The sequence below is a fragment of the Penicillium macrosclerotiorum genome (genome assembly GCF_028827735.1).
Source record: "Penicillium macrosclerotiorum strain IBT 26536 chromosome Unknown utg000008l_segment0_segment0, whole genome shotgun sequence".
NCBI classification, from domain to species: domain Eukaryota; kingdom Fungi; phylum Ascomycota; class Eurotiomycetes; order Eurotiales; family Aspergillaceae; genus Penicillium; species Penicillium macrosclerotiorum.
The window spans coordinates 1847335-1866519 of record NW_026643087.1 but is presented as its reverse complement, the minus strand read 5'-3'; the positions used below and the strand labels follow the sequence as shown (position 1 = coordinate 1866519).

The 19185-nt window shown below is 48.7% G+C and overlaps 8 protein-coding genes across 8 annotated transcripts; 3 read left to right on the top strand and 5 right to left on the bottom strand.

Annotated features, from left to right (window-relative positions):
• Positions 1-29: 29 nt before the first annotated feature.
• On the top strand, positions 30-2019 carry N7462_008850 (flavin-containing monooxygenase; the record flags this gene model as incomplete). Its single annotated transcript, XM_057080564.1, has 2 exons — positions 30-672; positions 782-2019. 2 exons carry the CDS (start codon positions 30-32, stop codon positions 2017-2019), a joined length of 1881 nt encoding a protein of 626 aa, XP_056930892.1.
• A 174-nt stretch (positions 2020-2193) lies between these two features.
• On the bottom strand, positions 2194-3175 carry N7462_008849 (uncharacterized protein; the record flags this gene model as incomplete). Its single annotated transcript, XM_057080563.1, has 2 exons — positions 2194-3040; positions 3105-3175. The coding sequence occupies 2 exons, from the start codon at positions 3173-3175 to the stop codon at positions 2194-2196; spliced, it is 918 nt and encodes a 305-aa protein (XP_056930891.1).
• An 856-nt stretch (positions 3176-4031) lies between these two features.
• Positions 4032-5332, bottom strand: N7462_008848 (putative malic acid transport protein; the record flags this gene model as incomplete). The annotated part of the gene is made up of 2 exons (XM_057080562.1): positions 4032-4253; positions 4352-5332. 2 exons carry the CDS (start codon positions 5330-5332, stop codon positions 4032-4034), a joined length of 1203 nt encoding a protein of 400 aa, XP_056930890.1.
• Positions 5333-6276: 944 nt separating this feature from the next.
• Positions 6277-6640, bottom strand: N7462_008847 (uncharacterized protein; the record flags this gene model as incomplete). The annotated part of the gene is made up of 2 exons (XM_057080561.1): positions 6277-6329; positions 6418-6640. The coding sequence occupies 2 exons, from the start codon at positions 6638-6640 to the stop codon at positions 6277-6279; spliced, it is 276 nt and encodes a 91-aa protein (XP_056930889.1).
• A 4083-nt stretch (positions 6641-10723) lies between these two features.
• N7462_008846 (GNAT family N-acetyltransferase) lies at positions 10724-11620 on the bottom strand (the record flags this gene model as incomplete). The annotated part of the gene is made up of 4 exons (XM_057080560.1): positions 10724-10762; positions 10825-11021; positions 11087-11393; positions 11504-11620. 4 exons carry the CDS (start codon positions 11618-11620, stop codon positions 10724-10726), a joined length of 660 nt encoding a protein of 219 aa, XP_056930888.1.
• Positions 11621-12673: 1053 nt separating this feature from the next.
• On the bottom strand, positions 12674-14187 carry zrfC (putative ZIP Zinc transporter; the record flags this gene model as incomplete). The annotated part of the gene is made up of 4 exons (XM_057080559.1): positions 12674-13417; positions 13467-13707; positions 13764-13907; positions 13964-14187. 4 exons carry the CDS (start codon positions 14185-14187, stop codon positions 12674-12676), a joined length of 1353 nt encoding a protein of 450 aa, XP_056930887.1.
• Positions 14188-14823: 636 nt separating this feature from the next.
• Positions 14824-15794, top strand: aspf2 (major allergen Asp F2; the record flags this gene model as incomplete). Its single annotated transcript, XM_057080558.1, has 3 exons — positions 14824-15211; positions 15270-15697; positions 15753-15794. 3 exons carry the CDS (start codon positions 14824-14826, stop codon positions 15792-15794), a joined length of 858 nt encoding a protein of 285 aa, XP_056930886.1.
• Positions 15795-17346: 1552 nt separating this feature from the next.
• N7462_008843 (uncharacterized protein) lies at positions 17347-18612 on the top strand (the record flags this gene model as incomplete). The annotated part of the gene is made up of 1 exon (XM_057080557.1): positions 17347-18612. One exon carries the CDS (start codon positions 17347-17349, stop codon positions 18610-18612), a length of 1266 nt encoding a protein of 421 aa, XP_056930885.1.
• Positions 18613-19185: the final 573 nt, after the last annotated feature.

Sequence of the window (19185 nt, the reverse complement as noted above, 5' to 3'; positions counted from 1 at the left end):
TTGAGGAAAGTCCCTTCTTTGACCTACCAATGGCCACCGCCGACGTCGAACAGCTGGCTCTTCCCTCGCGCGAGCGAGTCGAGCCCGGCTCCTACAATATCCCCCTCGGGACGTTCCCCGCAACTAACGCCGCTGCCCCAGAGGACCCTGACAAGATCGCGACCACGGTCATCGAGCAATTAAACCGCAGCATCGCGGAAAAAGACACACAGGCCCTTGTTCGGTTGTTTTTGGACAACAGCTACTGGCGCGACCACCTCTGTCTGTCCTGGGACTTCCGCACGCTCAAGGGAGCGGACGCCGTCGCTGCCTTCGTGACCGCGAGCTCGTCCTCACTGACTCTCGAGGTTGATCGCTCTTCGCCTTTCCGCGCTCCGCATAATGGGCCGATCGATGCCTATGGCGAAGTTCATGGTGTGGAGTTCTTTACCAAGGTCACCACCGAATTTGGTGCGGGACAGGGCATTTTCCGACTGGCCCAGGAGGGCAGCGACTGGAAGATCTGTATGGCCTTCACGTCGCTTTTGGAGCTGACGGGCCACGAAGAGGCCACTGGCCACCGAAGACCTGTCGGCGTGCAACACGGCGAGCAGCACGGACGAAAGAACTGGCAGGATCGACGCACGGCAGACACCAACTACGAGGATAAGGACCCAGCAGTCATTATCGTCGGTATGTGCCATATACCATCTTCCCTCCCCTCCCCCCCCTCCCCCCCCTTCTCTCTTTCATCTAAATGTAAAACTTCCATGCTAGAGCCGCTAATGAAATTTCGTCCCAGGCGCGGGCCAAGGTGGTTTGACTGTGGGTGCCCGCCTCAAGATGCTCAACGTCGACACTCTGATCATCGACCAAGAAGATCGGATTGGCGATAGCTGGCGTCGCCGCTACCACCAGCTCGTGCTCCATGACCCAGTGTGGTTTGACCACCTGCCATATCTCAATTTCCCGGCTAATTGGCCGATCTTCACACCCAAAGACAAGCTGGCTGAGTTCTTCGAGTCCTATGTCAAGCTGCTAGAGTTGAACGTCTGGACCCACACCGAGCTGACCTCGTCTTCCTGGGATGAGACCAAGAAGCAGTGGACAGTGGTTCTCACGCGCACGAAAGCAGACGGCTCGACCGAGACACGCACCTTCCACCCGCGGCACGTTATCCAGGCCACGGGCCACTCGGGGAAGAAGAATGCGCCCGTCTTTAAGGGAGCAGAGAACTTCGCGGGTGATCGTATCTGCCACAGCTCTGAATTCCCGGGCGCGGCGGCTGGCTCGACCGGCAAGAAGGCCGTCGTGGTCGGTTCGTGCAACTCCGGCCATGACATCGCGCAGGACTATGTCGAGAAGGGATACGAGGTGACCATGGTGCAGCGCAGCTCGACATGCGTGGTGTCGTCGAGCTCGATCGTCGGCATTGGCCTGAAGGGGCTGTACGAGGAGGCGGGTCCGCAGACGGAAGATGCGGACTTGTATCTGTGGAGCATCCCGCCGGAGCTGTTCAAGACACAGCAGACAAAGATCACAAAGCTTATTAACCAAAACGACGCGGCGACCCTGGAGGGCCTGGAGAAGGCCGGGTTCAAGGTGGACAGTGGGCCCATGGACGCGGGGCTGTTGGTCAAATATCTCCAGCGGGGTGGAGGGTACTACATCGACGTCGGGGCGAGCCAGTTGATCGTGGATGGGAAGATCAAGGTGAAGCAGGGCCAGGAGATCAGCGAGGTTCTGCCGCATGGATTGCGTTTCGCCGATGGCTCGGAGCTGGAGGCCGACGAGATTGTCTTTGCGACAGGCTACCAGAACATGCGCACGCAGGCGCGGCTCATCTTTGGCGACGCAGTGGCTGATCGCGTCGGGGATGTCTGGGGCCTGGACAGTGAGGGCGAAATGCGGACGATCTGGCGCCGCAGTGGCCACCCAGGTTTCTGGTTCATGGGCGGGAATCTTGCGTTGTGTCGGTACTACTCACGTCTTCTGGCGTTGCAGATCAAGGCGCTGGAAGAAGGCGTGGCTACGTATTAGAACCCCACGTATATCGGCCTCTTTTAAAAGTATGAGACCGCTTCTCGTCGGGAGATACTGAGAGATATTAAATATAATTAGATAGTTTTTTTTTTTTTTTCGATCATTGGTCATTGGTCATTGGTCATTGGTCATTCATTCATTTATTTCAAAATTGGGCCCATTGAGCCTGAACTAGCTGAACCACCCTTCTTGCTGGGCCACCCAAACACCTAATGTCAGAACATGGGTATAGAGCCAGGTTAATAAGTTCTCATGGGCATCGAGGCCGCTGCCCGCAGCAGACGACGACACCGGGCTTGTTAAATCCAGGCACACTTGGAGATTCTCTATAATGTCCGTCTTCCGGATGAGGATCTCGAGTCCACCGGGATCCATGGTTGCTATGCGGCTCTTCCGCTTCTTCTGCCGATCGATCAGGAAGAGCGCGAACTGCTCTGCATGCGCCGACCGGGACCGCAGGTCCTCTTTTGCCGTATTGCGCTTTTCCCACTGCAGGACCATCCGCCCCGGATCGTCGTCGCTGCCGCTCTTGTCGTGGATTGTAAACCGGTAGCACGGGATGTTGTCAGCGCCTGCGGTGCCCGCGCGGCCTTGCCAGCTGCGCTGTGCATTGCTAAAGTGGAGAGTCGCGGCGGGCGCCGTTTCGCCCGGGAGCTGGCACATCACCGCAACAATGTCTTTCTGCTGATCCTCCTGGGACGCGGTGCTGCTCGTGCTGGCCTCTGAGTCTGACATGGCGAGCGCCTTGCGCGGCGAACCGGGACGGACGCGATAGGACTCATCGCTGGTCGCGTAGATATCGCCCCGGTGCAGCTTGGGCCGCTGGAGGAAGTCGTGGCTCAGCTTGGGCTTCCGGAACAGCGGCTGCCATATTTCGAGGACGGGGACGGGGCGATGATCGGAGATCACTTGTTGGATCTGGAGGAGAAGTCGGGGCCGGAGCCAGAGAGAGGATTTGGGTGGTGGGCGGGCAATTTGAAAATTTGCTTGGATTTTGGTATGCGTGGGTTGCGACGGTCTAGAATGCCATTAGATTCCGGTCCTCCAAAGCCGTCTGGAAGTGTATCCAACTGGATTCGTACCGCTCGTCGCTGGCCTCACTGTCATAGTTGAGCGAGACAGTGCTCAGCATCGGCTCTTGCCGGAAAATCATGGTTGAGGATTAGAACGAGAAGAAACTCGACTATCGCGATGTTACAGAGATATAGTTTTCTGTTCTTTTTCTTTTTTTTTCACCGACTTGTTCGCCATGACATTGTGGTCAATAAATAGTTAGCTCCACCAACTTGGCTCTCCTCGCCGTACTCGTATTCACCAATACGGCCGTAGACCGAATCTAGTAACCATGGCGCGAACCATCTGTGGGGATTGGGTCGAACACGAGTCTACGAATACGCCGTTTAACCCAAGGAGGCACTGACGTCGACCCAGAATCCAGCCAACCCAATGCGAAGTGAAGCCTAGCGTCAAACACATGGGGACACAGTTGCGGCTGATTTTTACCCCCAAGCCCTCCGTCCGCAGTGGCGGGCTATCGTGGCTAGGTCTCGGCTTTTGCCGCATGAAGAAACCACTGCGACCCGGACGAAATTCTTCCATCACCACGGACTTTGGGGGGTGTTTGGGGGCGAGAGTAAAATCCGGCTATGTAGAGCTACAAGGATCATGCGAGCCGAAATCCTGCAAGTGAAATTAGGGTAACCGATTAGGGGAAACCAGGAGCCGGGAGTGCGCCTTGTAGGGCCCAAGGCATATAGGAAGGTATAGGACAGCAAACGGGAGCTGGTCGATCGACCGAGGCTGCGCTGTACTGCCGCACTGCTAGCCCGTAAGCCGTATCTAATTCGTAGGTTTGGAGGTTGGAATACAGCCAAAAATTGGGGGCCATCGAAGAGCGCGGACCGACCGCCAGACCGGACTTCAGACGCCGTGTCCGAGGTCTCGCAACACCGACACTGAACGAGCGCGTTGAATCTGATCTGGGTCGGAGATACGAAATACAAGACCGCTCATACATCTTTAGGCTCCGTGGAGTCCCCGCGGCCTAGGCTACCTCGTTTCCAGCCGCGGTCCAGACCGAAAATGCGACCGGTGATGATTCCCTTGATTGTCAGACCCTGAACGACCAGCCAGAGGAGGAGCAGGATGAGCAGCAGACCCGTCGAGACCACGGCAAAGGCCGGCGAGTCCATGATTTTGCCAAACTCAACAGCCGCATTCGTGAAAACGCCCTGGTGAACATTTTTAGAAACTGGCGATCTGACGACCCCATGAACGACCCACCACAAAGTAGGGGGGGGGGGGGGGAACAAACGCTAGATCCACGTACCCATGGAAAGATGAGCGACCAGGCCGCCATACTAAATTGAGTGTGCCGCCACCCGCCTGGCTGGGCGCACAGCGTATGGCAGATGCTAAGGATGGCGAAGCACCACCAGAAGATCCCGGAGCCCCAAGTAAGCAGGCCTAAAAATTGACTGGCATACCCGATAGGGATCGCCGCCTGCGCTGTCAAGAAAGTGCCCCGGTGGTACGCCGCAAAACTACCGTGCTGGACCGTCTCGCCGAGAACCTGGAGCGCAAACGCGCCTTGGCCAAAGGGCCCACACACAATCATGTCGGCGAACACTTTCTCCGGCGCAGGTCTGAATTGATCGAAATGTTGGACGAGAATCATCGCGTCGAAGCCGGCCGCCAGGGCGAGACCCGCGCCCACTTCGAGGTAGGACACAACGAGCGCCGGTACTTGCAGGCGCGGGCTGACATAGGTATAGCGACATATCACGCCTCCACCTGCTGCGGAGGTCAGTGCCGCGATGAAGGGCAGCAAGGAGGCGGGGGGCAGACGCTGGATGCCCTGAGGTTGCAGTTGGAGTTGGACATACGGGATGCCGAGACAGGCCACCACGGCCAGACCAGTTTGAACCCACCAGAGGATGTAGATCGCCAAGCCAGCACGGTGGCCATACTGCAGAGCTGCAACCTGGAGAATCGACGTGAAGGCGATCGGCAAAGAGGCTAGGCAGGATGTCTCGATAAGGTCGTGCCGCAGCTGTTGCCGGACATGTCGTGGATACAGAATAACGCGGAGTAGGTACCCTGCCAGGCCCAGGCCCAGTAGAACAATAGTGTAAATCCAAACGATCTTGGCCAGGGTCTGTAGACCATTGAACTGATAATCCAATCGATGGAGAATCACACCGATGATACCTGTGCCTTGCGCAACGAGGAACCACTGCGACGAGAAGTTCCAAAGCGCGATGGACAGCGGTCTGGCTGGAGGAGACAGCGATTGGCCTTGATCAGTCATGGTCGCCAAAGATATCTGACGCAAAAGACCATTTGGATGGCAGGAGTTGATGATGCGAGCAGACTTAGTGGGCTGATGCCATGGTTTCTTTGAGTTTGAGAAGCTTGATTCGCTTTGACGTCATGTCTAGGTGTTCAATCCCGTCCAACGCGGGGGAACCGATGAAGTTTTTCTTCATATCTTGCAGAGAATGCAGAGAGTATCTTGATCTGCCTGTTAAGTCCACCGAAGGGAGAAGTATCCGGTATGTTGGAAAGGATGAATGTTGATTCATCAATGCGCGACTGGCAATCTGATTAGCTCTGCGAATAAAGAGCCATAGCAAAAACTTGAACAAAAACACTAGAATGAGAAGAATAAGACCTGCTGTATAGATTAGCGACCTGATATTTTCATCTATTGTGTGGCTTGTTCGAGACAGTTTCACTCGGCAGCTGACGGGCAGGCTGGAGCATGAAAGGGTCAAAGGAGAGCTTCGAAAGACAAAATCAAGCAGCAGCATGCATTGCTATATAGAATACCATTGATGTTATGGACACAATTCAAATTGTCAGCAGAAACAGTTAAGATCCTCGGATAATCAAGGTGAGATGCACATGAACCGATAAACTTTGCTCTGGATAAGGCACAGATGGTAACGATGAAGACGGAGGGGAGAAAAAGAACAAACTCTGCAATGCGACTACTAGTTCCGACTATGAAGACCGAATCATTCTGTCATTATAGTCCAAGTCGAAGTGCATTCGAAAAAAAAAAAATTATGGTCGATCGCTGATCGAGGGATTTGGGCCCTGCCAATCCGTCCATATTCCCATTCCGTGCGCCGTAATGTCCCAGCGCCAGATGAGGATGAATCCCAGTTCATCCTCCCATACATCTATGTAATCGTACTCATCGGAGATTCGTTAAAAGAAGTGCGTTATGTACGCGGAAGAGAGGGAGTTTCATGCCGCAGGCGTGTGGGGTTGATAATAGCCCGAGGACTCATCGTTGGTATCTAGATGATCACTCGGTTAGCGGCATAATTCCATCCAGGCAACCAAGTTGGAGTCGATGCGATCGTGGAAGGATCCGGCCAAACATACATCGCGATTCCAGATCCTTTGCGGCCCCGAGTGATTCTTGTCGCAAATGCCCGTAGTTCCTCATGCGGACTGTGCGCATATACTGTCCTTGCTCATGGGATGTGTTATACCGGCCCTCGTCTTCGACCGGATGACGGCTTCGGAAAAACGCAGCGCCAAGAGCGGTTACCGACAAGCATGCCACGAGGACAATAACGATGATGGCAGAGTCGGAGAGACCCATAGTGGTAGGAAATGTTGTGACGGCCGGGAAGTCTGTTCAAAATAGGCGATCGAGAGGTTTAAAAAGACGTCGGTTGAAGTATAGTTGAGACCCTTCAGGGTTGGTCAGTGCATCATGAGGAGAAAGAGGGTCTGGGGTCGATCTGCCCGAATGCAAAAGGTGCAATCAACGCTGGGGATAAGCGATGGAGGAGCGGAAACGCCGATGAGAAAGAGGAGAGCGATGAAGCAGGGAACAAAAGAACAAAGGGAAGGAAACGCCAGGGATGTGTGCGACTTCATATAGCGAACGGAGCACAAAACGGGCTTACGCCAGCCCGGGGGCGATGCCTCATATTCGCAATCTGATCTGTGGCTTCTGTTTCGTACGGACTGTACCGGATCATAATTGGTGCGTTGTGGCGCATTTATGGGTCCTTGGACCGACCGAATATGTACATACAATGCTATTGGAAATGGGGATTGACCTTCGGCTGTGCCTTCGCAGATCGTATTTGCGGATCACCGCGGATGCGGTGTGCGTGACGCTTTGGCTACGGAGCCGGAGAGTCATGATTCTATACTATTTCACTATGTTGAACGATGTGGCTGGTAGTAGTATCAAACATAAAAATATAAGTAGTGGTTGACCTATTATTATCCACGTCTCTTCCGGGCTCTGGAGTGTTTGACCCCATCTGCAAGGAATCTACGAAAGAATCAAATTTTCTGTACCAGAAATAGCAGGGCTGACGCAGATTCGGACTTCGATTTCAGGGTGTCCACTATTTCCCGGTGGTTACAGTGGTTAGTGCAAAGCTTGTCCGTGGGGCCGGGCTCGGATTCGCATTCACAATTGGGCTGCCTGCGCGTCCGTCCCCGCACAAGACAAGATTTGTGGTCTATGGCGGTTGAAGAGTGTGGTTCCGGTTAAAAAAAATGATGCCTGAAAGAGTTATGGCATGAGATCAAAGTGAGAAAAAAGATAAAATAAAATTGACACCGAAATATTGTTTGCGGTGATAAAATGTATATAGCAGAAAGTGCGAGAATTTGACCGTCTCAATGATCAGCGGGATCATCATGGACTAATACAGTAAGAACCGAAGGAACCCAAAGGCCCTGTTTAAGAAAAGTGACACAAAAATTAGAAAATCCTAGTATTTTGATGATGGATAGAAAGAAATCATATTTCCATAACCTTAGAAACGACGAATGAAAAATACGGTAGCAAACTTTAGCACGCACCTAATATCGTGTAAATTTTGAATACGATCCCTAGTGCCGTCCACTGATGAGCAATAATGGAAAAGCAGCGACGTTCGAAGATAAACTTTCATCAACAATGCTTCGTCGACTTTTGACCATTTCCTAGTCGTGATCTTGGAATAGAATCGCAAGAACCCGAATGATACGGAAAAAATATTTACCTCTCGGGCTAAAAATATGTACTCTTGACTTATCTCGGAAGAGATTTACTGCGCTGCTTGATCAAATTATACCCGCATCCACGGATGAAATTTTTCTAGCAAGGAAACTGGTCTTCACTATCTGAGAGGCTCACTGTTTCTGTTTCCCATGGTACATTAGAACATCAGGTCTCCTGTGAGACCAACGCCTAATTATGTGTAATCTAGTTGATAGGCAGCCTTAAATAGGAGACCAATTAGTTGATCAAGTCGCTCTGGTCGCCCATGGGGCAGCCGCCACAAAATCAGATGTTTATTTTTTTTTCATATTCTTTTCATACCGATATACTATGATCATGATCATGATTATGCCGATGAAGGATTCTGTTTATCAACGACAATAATAAATCCAATTAGCCAATCGAATTGAAATCAGAATTATATGATCACCTATGGCCCTCTCATGTGTCTTGAAAAAAAATGTTCGAGAGCCACAGCGACTTGCCAACTGTGTTCGCTTCATCTATACCCCGAAACAAGTTTAAACCCAAGCAAGTCTCAAATATAGGATATCTCCTCTCGTCAAAAAAGTTAGTTTCAATTGAGGCGATCGGATAAATCAATATCAATCCCAGCGAGTCTTCGATAAATTGGCCAATATAAACAGATTCAAGCTTAAATATTCCAAAGGCATCCTCACTGCGATTCTAGCATAGCTCAAGATTTGTAGCTGGACGATTCGTGGCACCTGCAAGTCCGCTAGTAGGTCAGGGCGGGAAACTAGGTATCTTCAAAATCTTCATCTTGAGACCTATTCATATCATTTAAAGGAGCAACCTAGAATCTGGCGAAATGGCACAGGCCTTCTATACTCTTGAACTACTTCCTCAAGCCTTCGCTCTCAGTCGTTTTGATTAATTTCGTCTTTAGACGTCTTTGCAGTTCCGATCTAGCCACGTGATCAAAGGACACACGAATGTAGGGCGGCAATCTAGGATCAAAGGAAATGTAAAGAAAGATAACTTTATGTTGGAAACTATTCTACCAAGGCTTTAAATAGTATATATTATAGTATAGTAGCGTCGTGGACTACTACAGGATCTAGGACTGCGGGGGCGGCGATCCCTCCTTTCGTTTCTGGTTTCTGGTATTTCATCTGTCTGTTTTTTTCTATCTGTTATCTCTAATCGATATCTGTCAATCTTATATTATATGCAACACTTCTTACTCGCACTAGGCTGGAAACAAGGAGGCGCAAATCCCTTTATAGCAGCTTGTCAGTAGGGAAGCTCTAATAGGAATAAGAATATTGATTGAAAGGCAGTGACTATAGGAAACTGACACAGGCCTAATAGTCATCTAACGTGCATAGCTCAATCATTGAAAAAGAATATTCTACTACGTCTTTCGCTGTGAAAGGACAGCTTACAGTTGTCAAAAAAGCGGACCGTTATAGCAAGGAGATCTGACTTTGATAACACTCGGTTATGAGCAATCAGCATACTTTGTATGCTAATTGTGGAAGCGATAGTATTTTACAGGTCAATAATTTCACTTCTATAAAGGAAAGCAAAACGTTAGGCTAGCGCTATGAAATATTCCCATCCGAGGTCGCTACTGTATCAAAATATGACTTAGACCCAGCATAATCATGATAAGCGCAGTTATGTAACAATATAAATGTTTATAGCTAATAATGAGCAATTCGGAGACGATCAGTACTGGAAGCATATATGAGATCTTCAATCTGATAGAAATGAACATTGTGGGGTCCTTCTTGCCATGACCTGTGAATCAATCCAACCTTGGTCAAAAAAGAAAAAATAAAATAAAAAATAAAAAAGAGACTAAACCGGTTATTTCCCCAAAAATAGGCTAGGTTGGTGTGTTCTGTGATAATTAATTTTACCTAATAAACAAGCGAATCGCCAATTTCCTTTATTTGGCAGTGGATTTCGCTAGAGACTCAGTCAGTTATACACTGTGCAAACAGCCCCCGCCTCCAATGCGGATAGTTGCTGAACGGCGAGGGAAAAGGAACAACAAATTGCATCATCTCGATATGATAAAACTTGGACTCCAATAAAGTTGGGCCAAAAAATGACAAAAATTGCCCTCGTCCAGGTTCGAACTGGAGACCTTCGGATAGCAACCCTGTTTACCAGGGACGTCATAAATGAATATGAGACCGACGTCATGACCAACTAGACCACGAAGGCATATAACGAAGTCCCATTGTGCTTTTATTGGATTCTGATGCTTCGATGGTTTGCTTGGGCTCAATGCTAGCAGTGCACACTATAGATCCTGGCATAGCCTTGTCGGTCTTATCTATGTTGACCACGTTGTCCATGTTCACGACTCCCAATTTCTGCCTAGCCTATGAACTCCCTTCACTTTGGCCTTTGGGAAGTGCTATAAATTCCAGCTTTCGGTTACCATGTTCCTGCCCTGTAATAATAGGTAGAAAGTAAAATGCCTGACGGCGCGATAATCTCATTGGCCGTAATGAATGTGTGAAAGGATCACAAACTTTCCCAGCGCAGCCTGTAGTGATGATCCTTTACTTCAAGTACTTTCTCCCAGTCTATGATCGTCGAGGAAAGGAAATATGAAGGAAATTGAGCTTCAAATATGAAGTTAAATTTGCTGCTTCCTAATCGTCGCTTGCGATTGTGTTCGTTACGTTCGTTTCATTAATTCTTGGATTTGGGATTCCGAATCATGCAATAGAGCTAGAGTGGTGTTAGCGAATCACAACTCTGAAAATTGAATTAGATACCATGGAGGGACTGACCCTGCAGACATCTCCACCTTCAGCGCATTCAATTTCCTTAACCAGTTGAAATCCCATCTTTTCGTAGATAGTCACATTTGGCTGCCCCTTAGAGCTTTCCAGATAGCATGGCATGTTCTCTTGATCTGCTTTCGCCATGACACTCTCCATCAATCGCTTCCCCACTCCCATGCCGCGAGCTTCAGAGCTCACACTGACTAGATTGCAGAAGTAATAGCCACGGGGGTCTTTCCATATCTCTTTATGTGTATCCTGTTGCAACTTCTTCCAGATCCAGTATCGTGGGGCATTGAGCCCCCGCGACCCAAGAAGCGGATGTTATTTAAGAGCTGTCGGAAGGAGAGGAGCCAGTCTTGCGCCCAGACTGACCATGTCTGGGGAATGTAGGCTGGCTGCGGTGGATACCACCAGCTGACGCCGACGATGCTACCTTGTGGAAGTTCGAGTGCATGGTCGGTCTTTCGGTCCCCGGCAGCCTGGCTCACTTTTGCAACAGATATGGGACAACCACAGTTGATACCATACTGGAAATGGGCCGCGAGGGAGGCCGCATTCCTCTGGACATTAAACTGCCGAAATGTTATTCCTTGTTTTCATTTTGATGTCCTTTGATTCTGGGGGTTTCACAGATCCAACAAGGGCTTGCCTGGGTTTCGTTGTGAGAACCAAGATCTCGTACCTTTGATGGATTATTGAACGCCCATCGGAAGTAGGGATCGTCGGCAAAAGCCTTTTGAACACACTCTACAGCACCGGAGATATCGGCGTTCGCCAAAGGAACGATATCAATGGACATGATGTTAGTCTTGCCACTACGGCTTCGTCAATCACGATAGCTCTTGGCTTAGAGCACGTGTTTAAATATCCAAGTATTGTTTCTACTGGCTTTTCGGAGAGGTTGGGAAAGCGATATGGTATAGGAGTGCGAATGAAGCCGTAGTGGGTAGAGAGAAAAAACCGCCATCTAAGGAAAGTTTGGTGTGGTGCGTATCCACCGGATGATGATGATGATAATGATAGTAGAACAGGGGCAGGGGAGAATATATCTAGCTTTTTTGCGATGGGAAGAGTATGAAGGTGTTTGGAAATCAAAAATGAAGTTAGTGAAGTTATTCAATCTCTCGCTGGGCTGAGGGAAGGGAGCTCATATGTAGCTGTCCTAGCGGTGCTCCACTCTTCTGAATATCAGCCCTCTTATCTTCTGTACCCGTGTCGAGCGTCTCACTAGCCATTCTAGGAAGCTCCATCCGGAACTTCATGTAGCGTGACCGGCCGTCTTTTGTTGCACTGCGTCCTCCTCCTCCCGACCAAGGCATTCTCCGATATTGAGCCAAATCCAACCAACCACATGTACAGAAATTGGTGCGACAGGGATATGGTTGTTACTCAAGACTCTCTGATGCAGTCAACTCTTTGCTCGTCTTGTCGCGTTAGCCACAACGCGGGGGTCGGTTATTGAAGGGTCTCGTGTTCATTAATGTGGGGAGCCTATTCGAAATCAGGCAGGTTGTTGCGGGAAAGCGTTAGACATTGGCCACATAGGCCGGCCAAGTGGGTCTCCATCTCGGTCTTATCAGCAACGGACTGGAAATGGTGCTGGCTAGAGATCTGGGGATTTGAACTTCACTGTTGAAAACAATCTTAAAATGCTCTGATAATGGAGGGCAGAGCCCTAGTTCCTGTTCTAAATCTAGATCGTGTGAAAGAGTTTAATTTTATTTTTAGTGCTATAATGGGGTCTGATGAGCTTAGGAGTAAACTCCGAACTCGCTAGCGGAAATCACCGGCAGACAACACAGTAATGCTCGAGCTCTAGCATGCGCTTAGGCCCATTTACCAAGAACCCCCATTAAGACCAACCCAGCAACCAGCGCCAACCCCCCATCAATACTTTCCCTAAAGATGCATCAAGCATTTCACCACCTTCAATCGCCCAGTCTCGAGCCCACATATCGACAACACCAACCCAGACGAGAATACCAGCAGAAAGTGCATCTAGTGTCCCTAGGGCAATTAGGGTGCTTCGCTCGTTTCCGTTGAAAGAGTGCAACACGCCTAATCCAATTGCCATTCCTATCGGAGTGATGAGAGCAAAGGCTCCTGCCATGAGGGCCTTTGAAGGTAGGATAGCATCCGGAAGCATCGCAATACGAGCTCCCAGTGCCAATCCTTCGAAGAATTGATGGAAGACAATGACAACTAGCAATGTCTTGTAAAAAGAGTCCCCAGCAACAACCAGCGTTAAGCCAATCAGAATGCTGTGGAAGAGCACCCCAGCTTCCATAACAAGCACAGAAAATTTGCTATTAGGCTTCGTAGGATCGAGAGGCAGACCATGTGAATGGCCTAGGTGTACCAGATTTGAAGGTTGTGTGGACGGGGGTGACGCCTTGTGAGATGAAAGCTGGGTTTCTGGCGTCTCTACTGTCGATGAAGGGGCTATTCTAGCTCGAGCAGCCATAAAGCGATGGCCAGCGTATTCGGACAAGAAGGCAAGGAATATTCCGGCCATCACAACCGCAGAAGTGGTTGCTTCGTAGTCTAGCTCGCCGAGGCATTCATTTGTAAACATAAGCGAAGCATGTGTGTAAAGCTGGTATCTCGTTAACTTTGATGACTTGATCAACGAGCGCGGAACTTACATGGACGAATGCTGTTGCGATGATAACCCCCGTTCCGAACTGTTTAAGGATTATCGACACGATTGCGTTGATAGATGCAAAACGGAGCTGTGCAAGCAGAATAGGGGCGAAGACGCCAATCGCACTGGTGACAAGAATAACGAACAATGTTCCAATCCTTAGTGGTACGTCGTAATCTCTTGTCTGAATTCCACAAGATGCACCGCTATTTTCTTCTGACTCGTCCTCACTAGTGCAATGTCTGCATAACTAGGTTAATAACTCAATATTTGAATTGCTTTTTTAGACGGAACTCACTCAACGCCTGCATGAAAGTGACAGTTTGTTTTATTTTCTTCAGACTCTTCATCACTGTGATTGTGTTCATCACCATGCTCCTCCTCAGAATTGGTCTCTTCTTCTTCGACTAAAACATCATTTCCCTCGTCATCCATGCAGTATCTGCGAATTAGTCAAATGTTAGTCTATGTATCAAGAGTTAGAATCGGAGGATGTACGATTCGTTTCCATGAGTATGACAACCAGTGTACTGAGCTTGGATACCGCTTGTAGTTGCTGTCGCAGAGACCAGAACCTCACTTCCATTCTCATTGTAGCAATAAATATCCGATCCATGAGTATGGCAGCCAGTTATCAAACTCGTGGCAGCTGTCGTGGTGGAGCTGGCCGCATGAGCCTTCAAAACGCCTAGTAATATGATCAAGGTCCTGAAAGTTTGCATTTTGAGTGTCAAAATGAAATTGTTGAAAAAAAAAATCAGTGGACTTGATTTCAATCTCACATCACCGATGACATATTTTCATATAACATTGGCCCTTAGTTATATAAGGTTGCATCTTAAATAAGCGACGGATACCTGACCGAATTGGTGCCGAGCAGGGTACCAGCTGCCAAGCGGAGAAGACTTTTCTCGGTCGCTGCCAAGCGATGAAACATTATATGACTGAGGGTCTTTTACCATCGGGGAGGGGCATTTCCGCGCTACTTTTTCTATCAAGGTCCTCTTTCCAAGCATCTTGGCAAAACTCCGCTGGCCTTGGTTCTTGGCATGTGTGCTCCGTAGATTCAAATAGCGGGAAGTTTTTAGAATTAAACTACCAAGGTACTCCCTTGGCATAATCAATGCGCTTATGATGCCAAAAACTATGATGATATATGAGGTCGGGCCAAGACGTACGGGAACTCAATCCATGAAACCCTGTGGAATATATGCCCCAATACAAAAGATGGATAGACTTGGCAGACACACAAGATCGCTGGGTATAATTTCAAAAGTTTTCAGGTATAAAAGAAAGAAAAAAGGCACTGATCGCTGGAATGTTATTTTTCAAAAATCAGTGTTCAAAAAAACCTCAATATGGCCATCTGTCTTCCTATTGCGCTTCTCTTTGTCGCTATTTCAGCTGCGTTGCCATCTCCAAATCATATCAATCGGTCTACTCCATTTTCTCAATCAAGCATATCTCCTTGGGATACTGGAGCAGTGACACAGTTTGCAATTCATTCAAGCTGCAATGCTACCCAGCGTCGCCAAATCGAATTGGGATTGAGTGAAGCAACCACTCTAGCAAACCATGCTAGAGATCATATCTTGCGTTGGGGAAACGAAAGCGAGATCTACAGAAAGTATTTTGGCGATAGCCCTTCCATGAAGCCTGCAGGGTCTTTTGATGTAGTAATGAACGGTGACAGAAGGAACGTCTTGTTCCGTTGTGATAATCCAGATGGGAACTGTGATATCGAAGGTAAACCACCGGGTCCAAAGATATAATGATTATTTCACTAAATATTTTCCTCGATTAGGTTACGCAGGACACTGGCGAGGCGAGAACGGGACCGATGAAACCGTCATTTGCGACCTCAGTTATGAAACACGCCGCTCTCTTTCAACAATGTGTGCATTAGGCTACACGGTCTCTGAATATGAAACCAATACATTTTGGGCATCTGATCTTCTCCACAGGCTCTATCATGTTCCATCTATTGGGCAAAATTATGTCGAACACTTTGCCGATGGATATGAGGAAGTCATTGATTTGGCCGTTGAGAATGCAGAATTATCTACTCATGACTCTGAAACACTCCAATATTTCGCGCTGGAGTCTTACGCATATGATATTGCCGTGCCAGGAACTGGCTGTCCAGGAAAACAGCATGAGCATCACCAGGGTGATGAATCTAATGCGTCAACGGCTACCCAGTCTCCCACAGTGACATCTGATGCGCCGGCGGTAAGCAAAGAATAACTCCTCGGGTTTCTTTTGATTCAAATATTGACACCTGCAGACCTGTCATACGCACGAAGGAGGAGAGCTACACTGTATTTGACAGGTATATAAACCATCAGCGGTCAGCAGTGCATAGCAGAAGGGGAAGCTCATATGAGAAATTTCTGCTCGAGGAAAGATAAGACCAGAGGGATAGTATGGATGACTAAGATTATAGCAAATTGACAGAAGGACAATATGGTTTTTTGAAGGATCAGTCAACATTGTATACAAGATCCTCCGCTGATACTCAATTACATACGACCACAGGACATGGAAAACAGGGCTCCTCATCCGCTCAGCCGTACTTAAGCCTCTTATAACACGCAGTCAGTTATTAATGCGCCATGAGCTCTAAAATAGCATCGGATTTGATCTTATGTAAGTGTGGGTGATAGAAGTAAGAACTTTGAGACTAGGGTGATAGAGGTGAGAATAGGTAAGAGTAGGCAAGAACGGAGTAAGGATTCTTAATGATAGGGAAAACACTATTGTGCGCTACTATATCTGGGTCCTTGGCTGTCAATGTGCAAGCACTTTGACATTGTGGTCTTTTGGCTCAGTATAGGAAGCACGTGTCTAGGTGTGCTCCCTAATAGCTTCATACTAGTTATAGCAAAGAATATCGACTACCTTCGCGGTATTTTCAGCGATAATTAGCACGTATAAAAGTAGGGAGTACCCTTGCACTACTTGCTAGGTCGGGTACTAGGGTAGGTACTATAAGAGACTCAAGCGCTCATCGCTAGTCTAATAAATATCTATACTATAGTCGGAATATCCCGACCATTCCTCTCTTCCGATTAATAGGCTAGCTAAGCTAATAGAAGATTGATAGTATCTTATTTTTGATATAAAATAGAACACTAATAGTAAAACTTAGCGTTAGGTTACTGTCGAACTGTAAATGAACGCTAGACCACAAAAAAGGTGAACAAACCAATTTGCAATAATGCAGTATTCTTTCTGGTTGACAGTAACGATTAATCCGGAGTATTTGAAAAGAAAGCGTAATCGTGACGGTAACGTTAAAGCCTTGTAAGTCTACAGATAAGCCGGAAAAAGGCTCGGATATTTAATTTATATAATAACAGGCCAAAGAACTAGTTTAGAGAGTATATAATTCTCGGAATAAGCATTATTCTTTTTTCAAAACTCTGCAGAACTGGGACTTGCAGCGTAATCCGGTACAGTGACGGAATCGCGACACGCTAGCGTTTTAGCTCCCCAATTCTTCCCATACACGTTACCACATTGGGATGTCGTATTCCGCAATATGCCTCAAATTGGTGCGGAGACTTTCTCTGGGCCCCGGGTGCAAAAGAGTTACTATGCCTGTAGGCGTGGACCTTGTAAGAAGCGTATCGAGGACGCCGAAATCCTGAGCTCCGCTCGTCCATTGTGGCGTTTATTATACTGTGTCTCCATAATTTGGTTACCACCAATTGTACAGAAGAACAACATTCAGTCCCTCGCGAGGCACTGTCACTGCGAGTCTTTTAAATAGCACGATGTTCTTCCCTTGAAGAAACCCCAGATCTGTTGCTCAGCCTTCACACACCCTCTCAGGCATTATCAAAGTCCTGGTGCAAACCTCAAGTCCATAATCTACTATGAAGTTTTATCTGGCTACTCCGCTCGTCCTAGGGGTTGCTGCGGCGCAAGCTGCCGCATGGACGCAGTGCGGTGGCACAGGGTATACAGGCGTCACAACTTGTACGTCCGGCTATACGTGTGTCGTTTTCAATGAGTGGTACTCTCAGTGCCAGCCTGGTGGCAGTGGATCAGGAACAAGTTCAACATCCACGACATCCAAGGCATCTTCCACTACATCCTCCGGTTCCAGTCCTACCCTGGGTACGGGAACGATTCGCTATCTTGGCCGCGTCAACCCGGCGACCAAGGAGCTGACATGGCCAGGCACTGGTGTAGCTTTCACTTTCACTGGAACGTCCGCCAGCATAGCCCTATCATCAGTCACTGGCACCAACAGTGTTGACTTGATCATCGATGGTGGCGCGCCGACAGTGATCTCCAATGTTACTGGAACTTCAATTTCCACCCCTGCCGGACTAAGCCAAGGAACCCATACTGTCGAGCTCCGGAAACGTTCAGAGGCCCTCTTTGGTACGATCATCATTGGCGATATTACTACGGATGGAACTCTAGGAGCGAATACCGTCCCTTCCAAGAAGATCGAGGTGATCGGCGATTCCATTACTGTTGGGTATGGCCTCGATGGCACTTACCCTTGCACCAACACGGCTGCTCTGGAAGACAACCCCAAGACCTATGCGGCCCTGGCGGCGGAGTCTCTGGGAGCCGACTACAGTGTCGTGGCCTGGAGTGGCAAGGGGCTGGTGCGTAACATTGCTACTGGCACAACTGATACGAGCCCTCTCATGCCGGAGCTCTATACTCGCTATGGCGCCAATGATGCCGACAACAGCTACACTTTCCCGTTGGACTGGACGCCGGATGCTGTGGTCATCAATCTCGGCACGAATGATTTTAATTATCTTGCTTACGACGCCTCAGGACAGTCGTACAACGCGCGGTCGCCCATTGACGCTACCACCTACACCAACGGGATGGTCGATTTTGTCCACAGTATCCAGGAGCACTATCCTCAAGCCAAGTTCTTTCTACTCACTTCTCCCATGTTAAGTGACTCCTTTCCAACGACGGCAGACGCTCAACATACCACCCAGAAGACTGCGCTTCAGTCTGCTGTTTCCCAGCTCGGGTTCAATGCCTACCTAGTTGATTGGCCCACGCAGGGCTCGGATGTTGGCTGTGACTATCACCCTGACGCTTCCACGCACGCTGCGGAGGCGGCCGTTCTTGCCTCCGCGATCAGTTCAGCGCTGGGCTGGTGATGATGGAACTTCGGAGCAGGTTGACCCGTAGTGTGGTACTTGTCTACAAGAAGGTCTCCTTTAGCCCAGAATCAGACATTGTGAAGTCCGACTGAAATGCTTGACGATATTGCTGATATATCTATGTACCTGGCGTCCGAAGAAAAATGTGATTCTCGATCAGCTGTTGAGACTTATTCAAAGTAAACCTTGATCTGATAATAAATCTCCACTGCTATGCCTTTGGAATGATTGTAGTGTATCAAACCCTCCGGCGCGGCATGAACGAGGACCCCTGCTGACTCCATATCTATAAATCGTCATTGAATCGGTCTGTCATTGCATCATGTCTCTGAATAGCCGCATTGCTCCCATAGAGCAGCTTGAAGAAGTTAACGAGGGCGAAATGCATCATCACGTGGATTCGTAAAGCAATATTCCAGTGTACTGAACGATATCGGTTGGAATTGAACAAAGCGGTTGTTGCGTAGACACGAAGGTCGAGATCATCATTGTCTGGGATCTGCGTGGAGACCCTACTAGTTTCGAATATGCTGAAGAAAAGAGAAGTGCACACATCGTGCGTATCCCTGG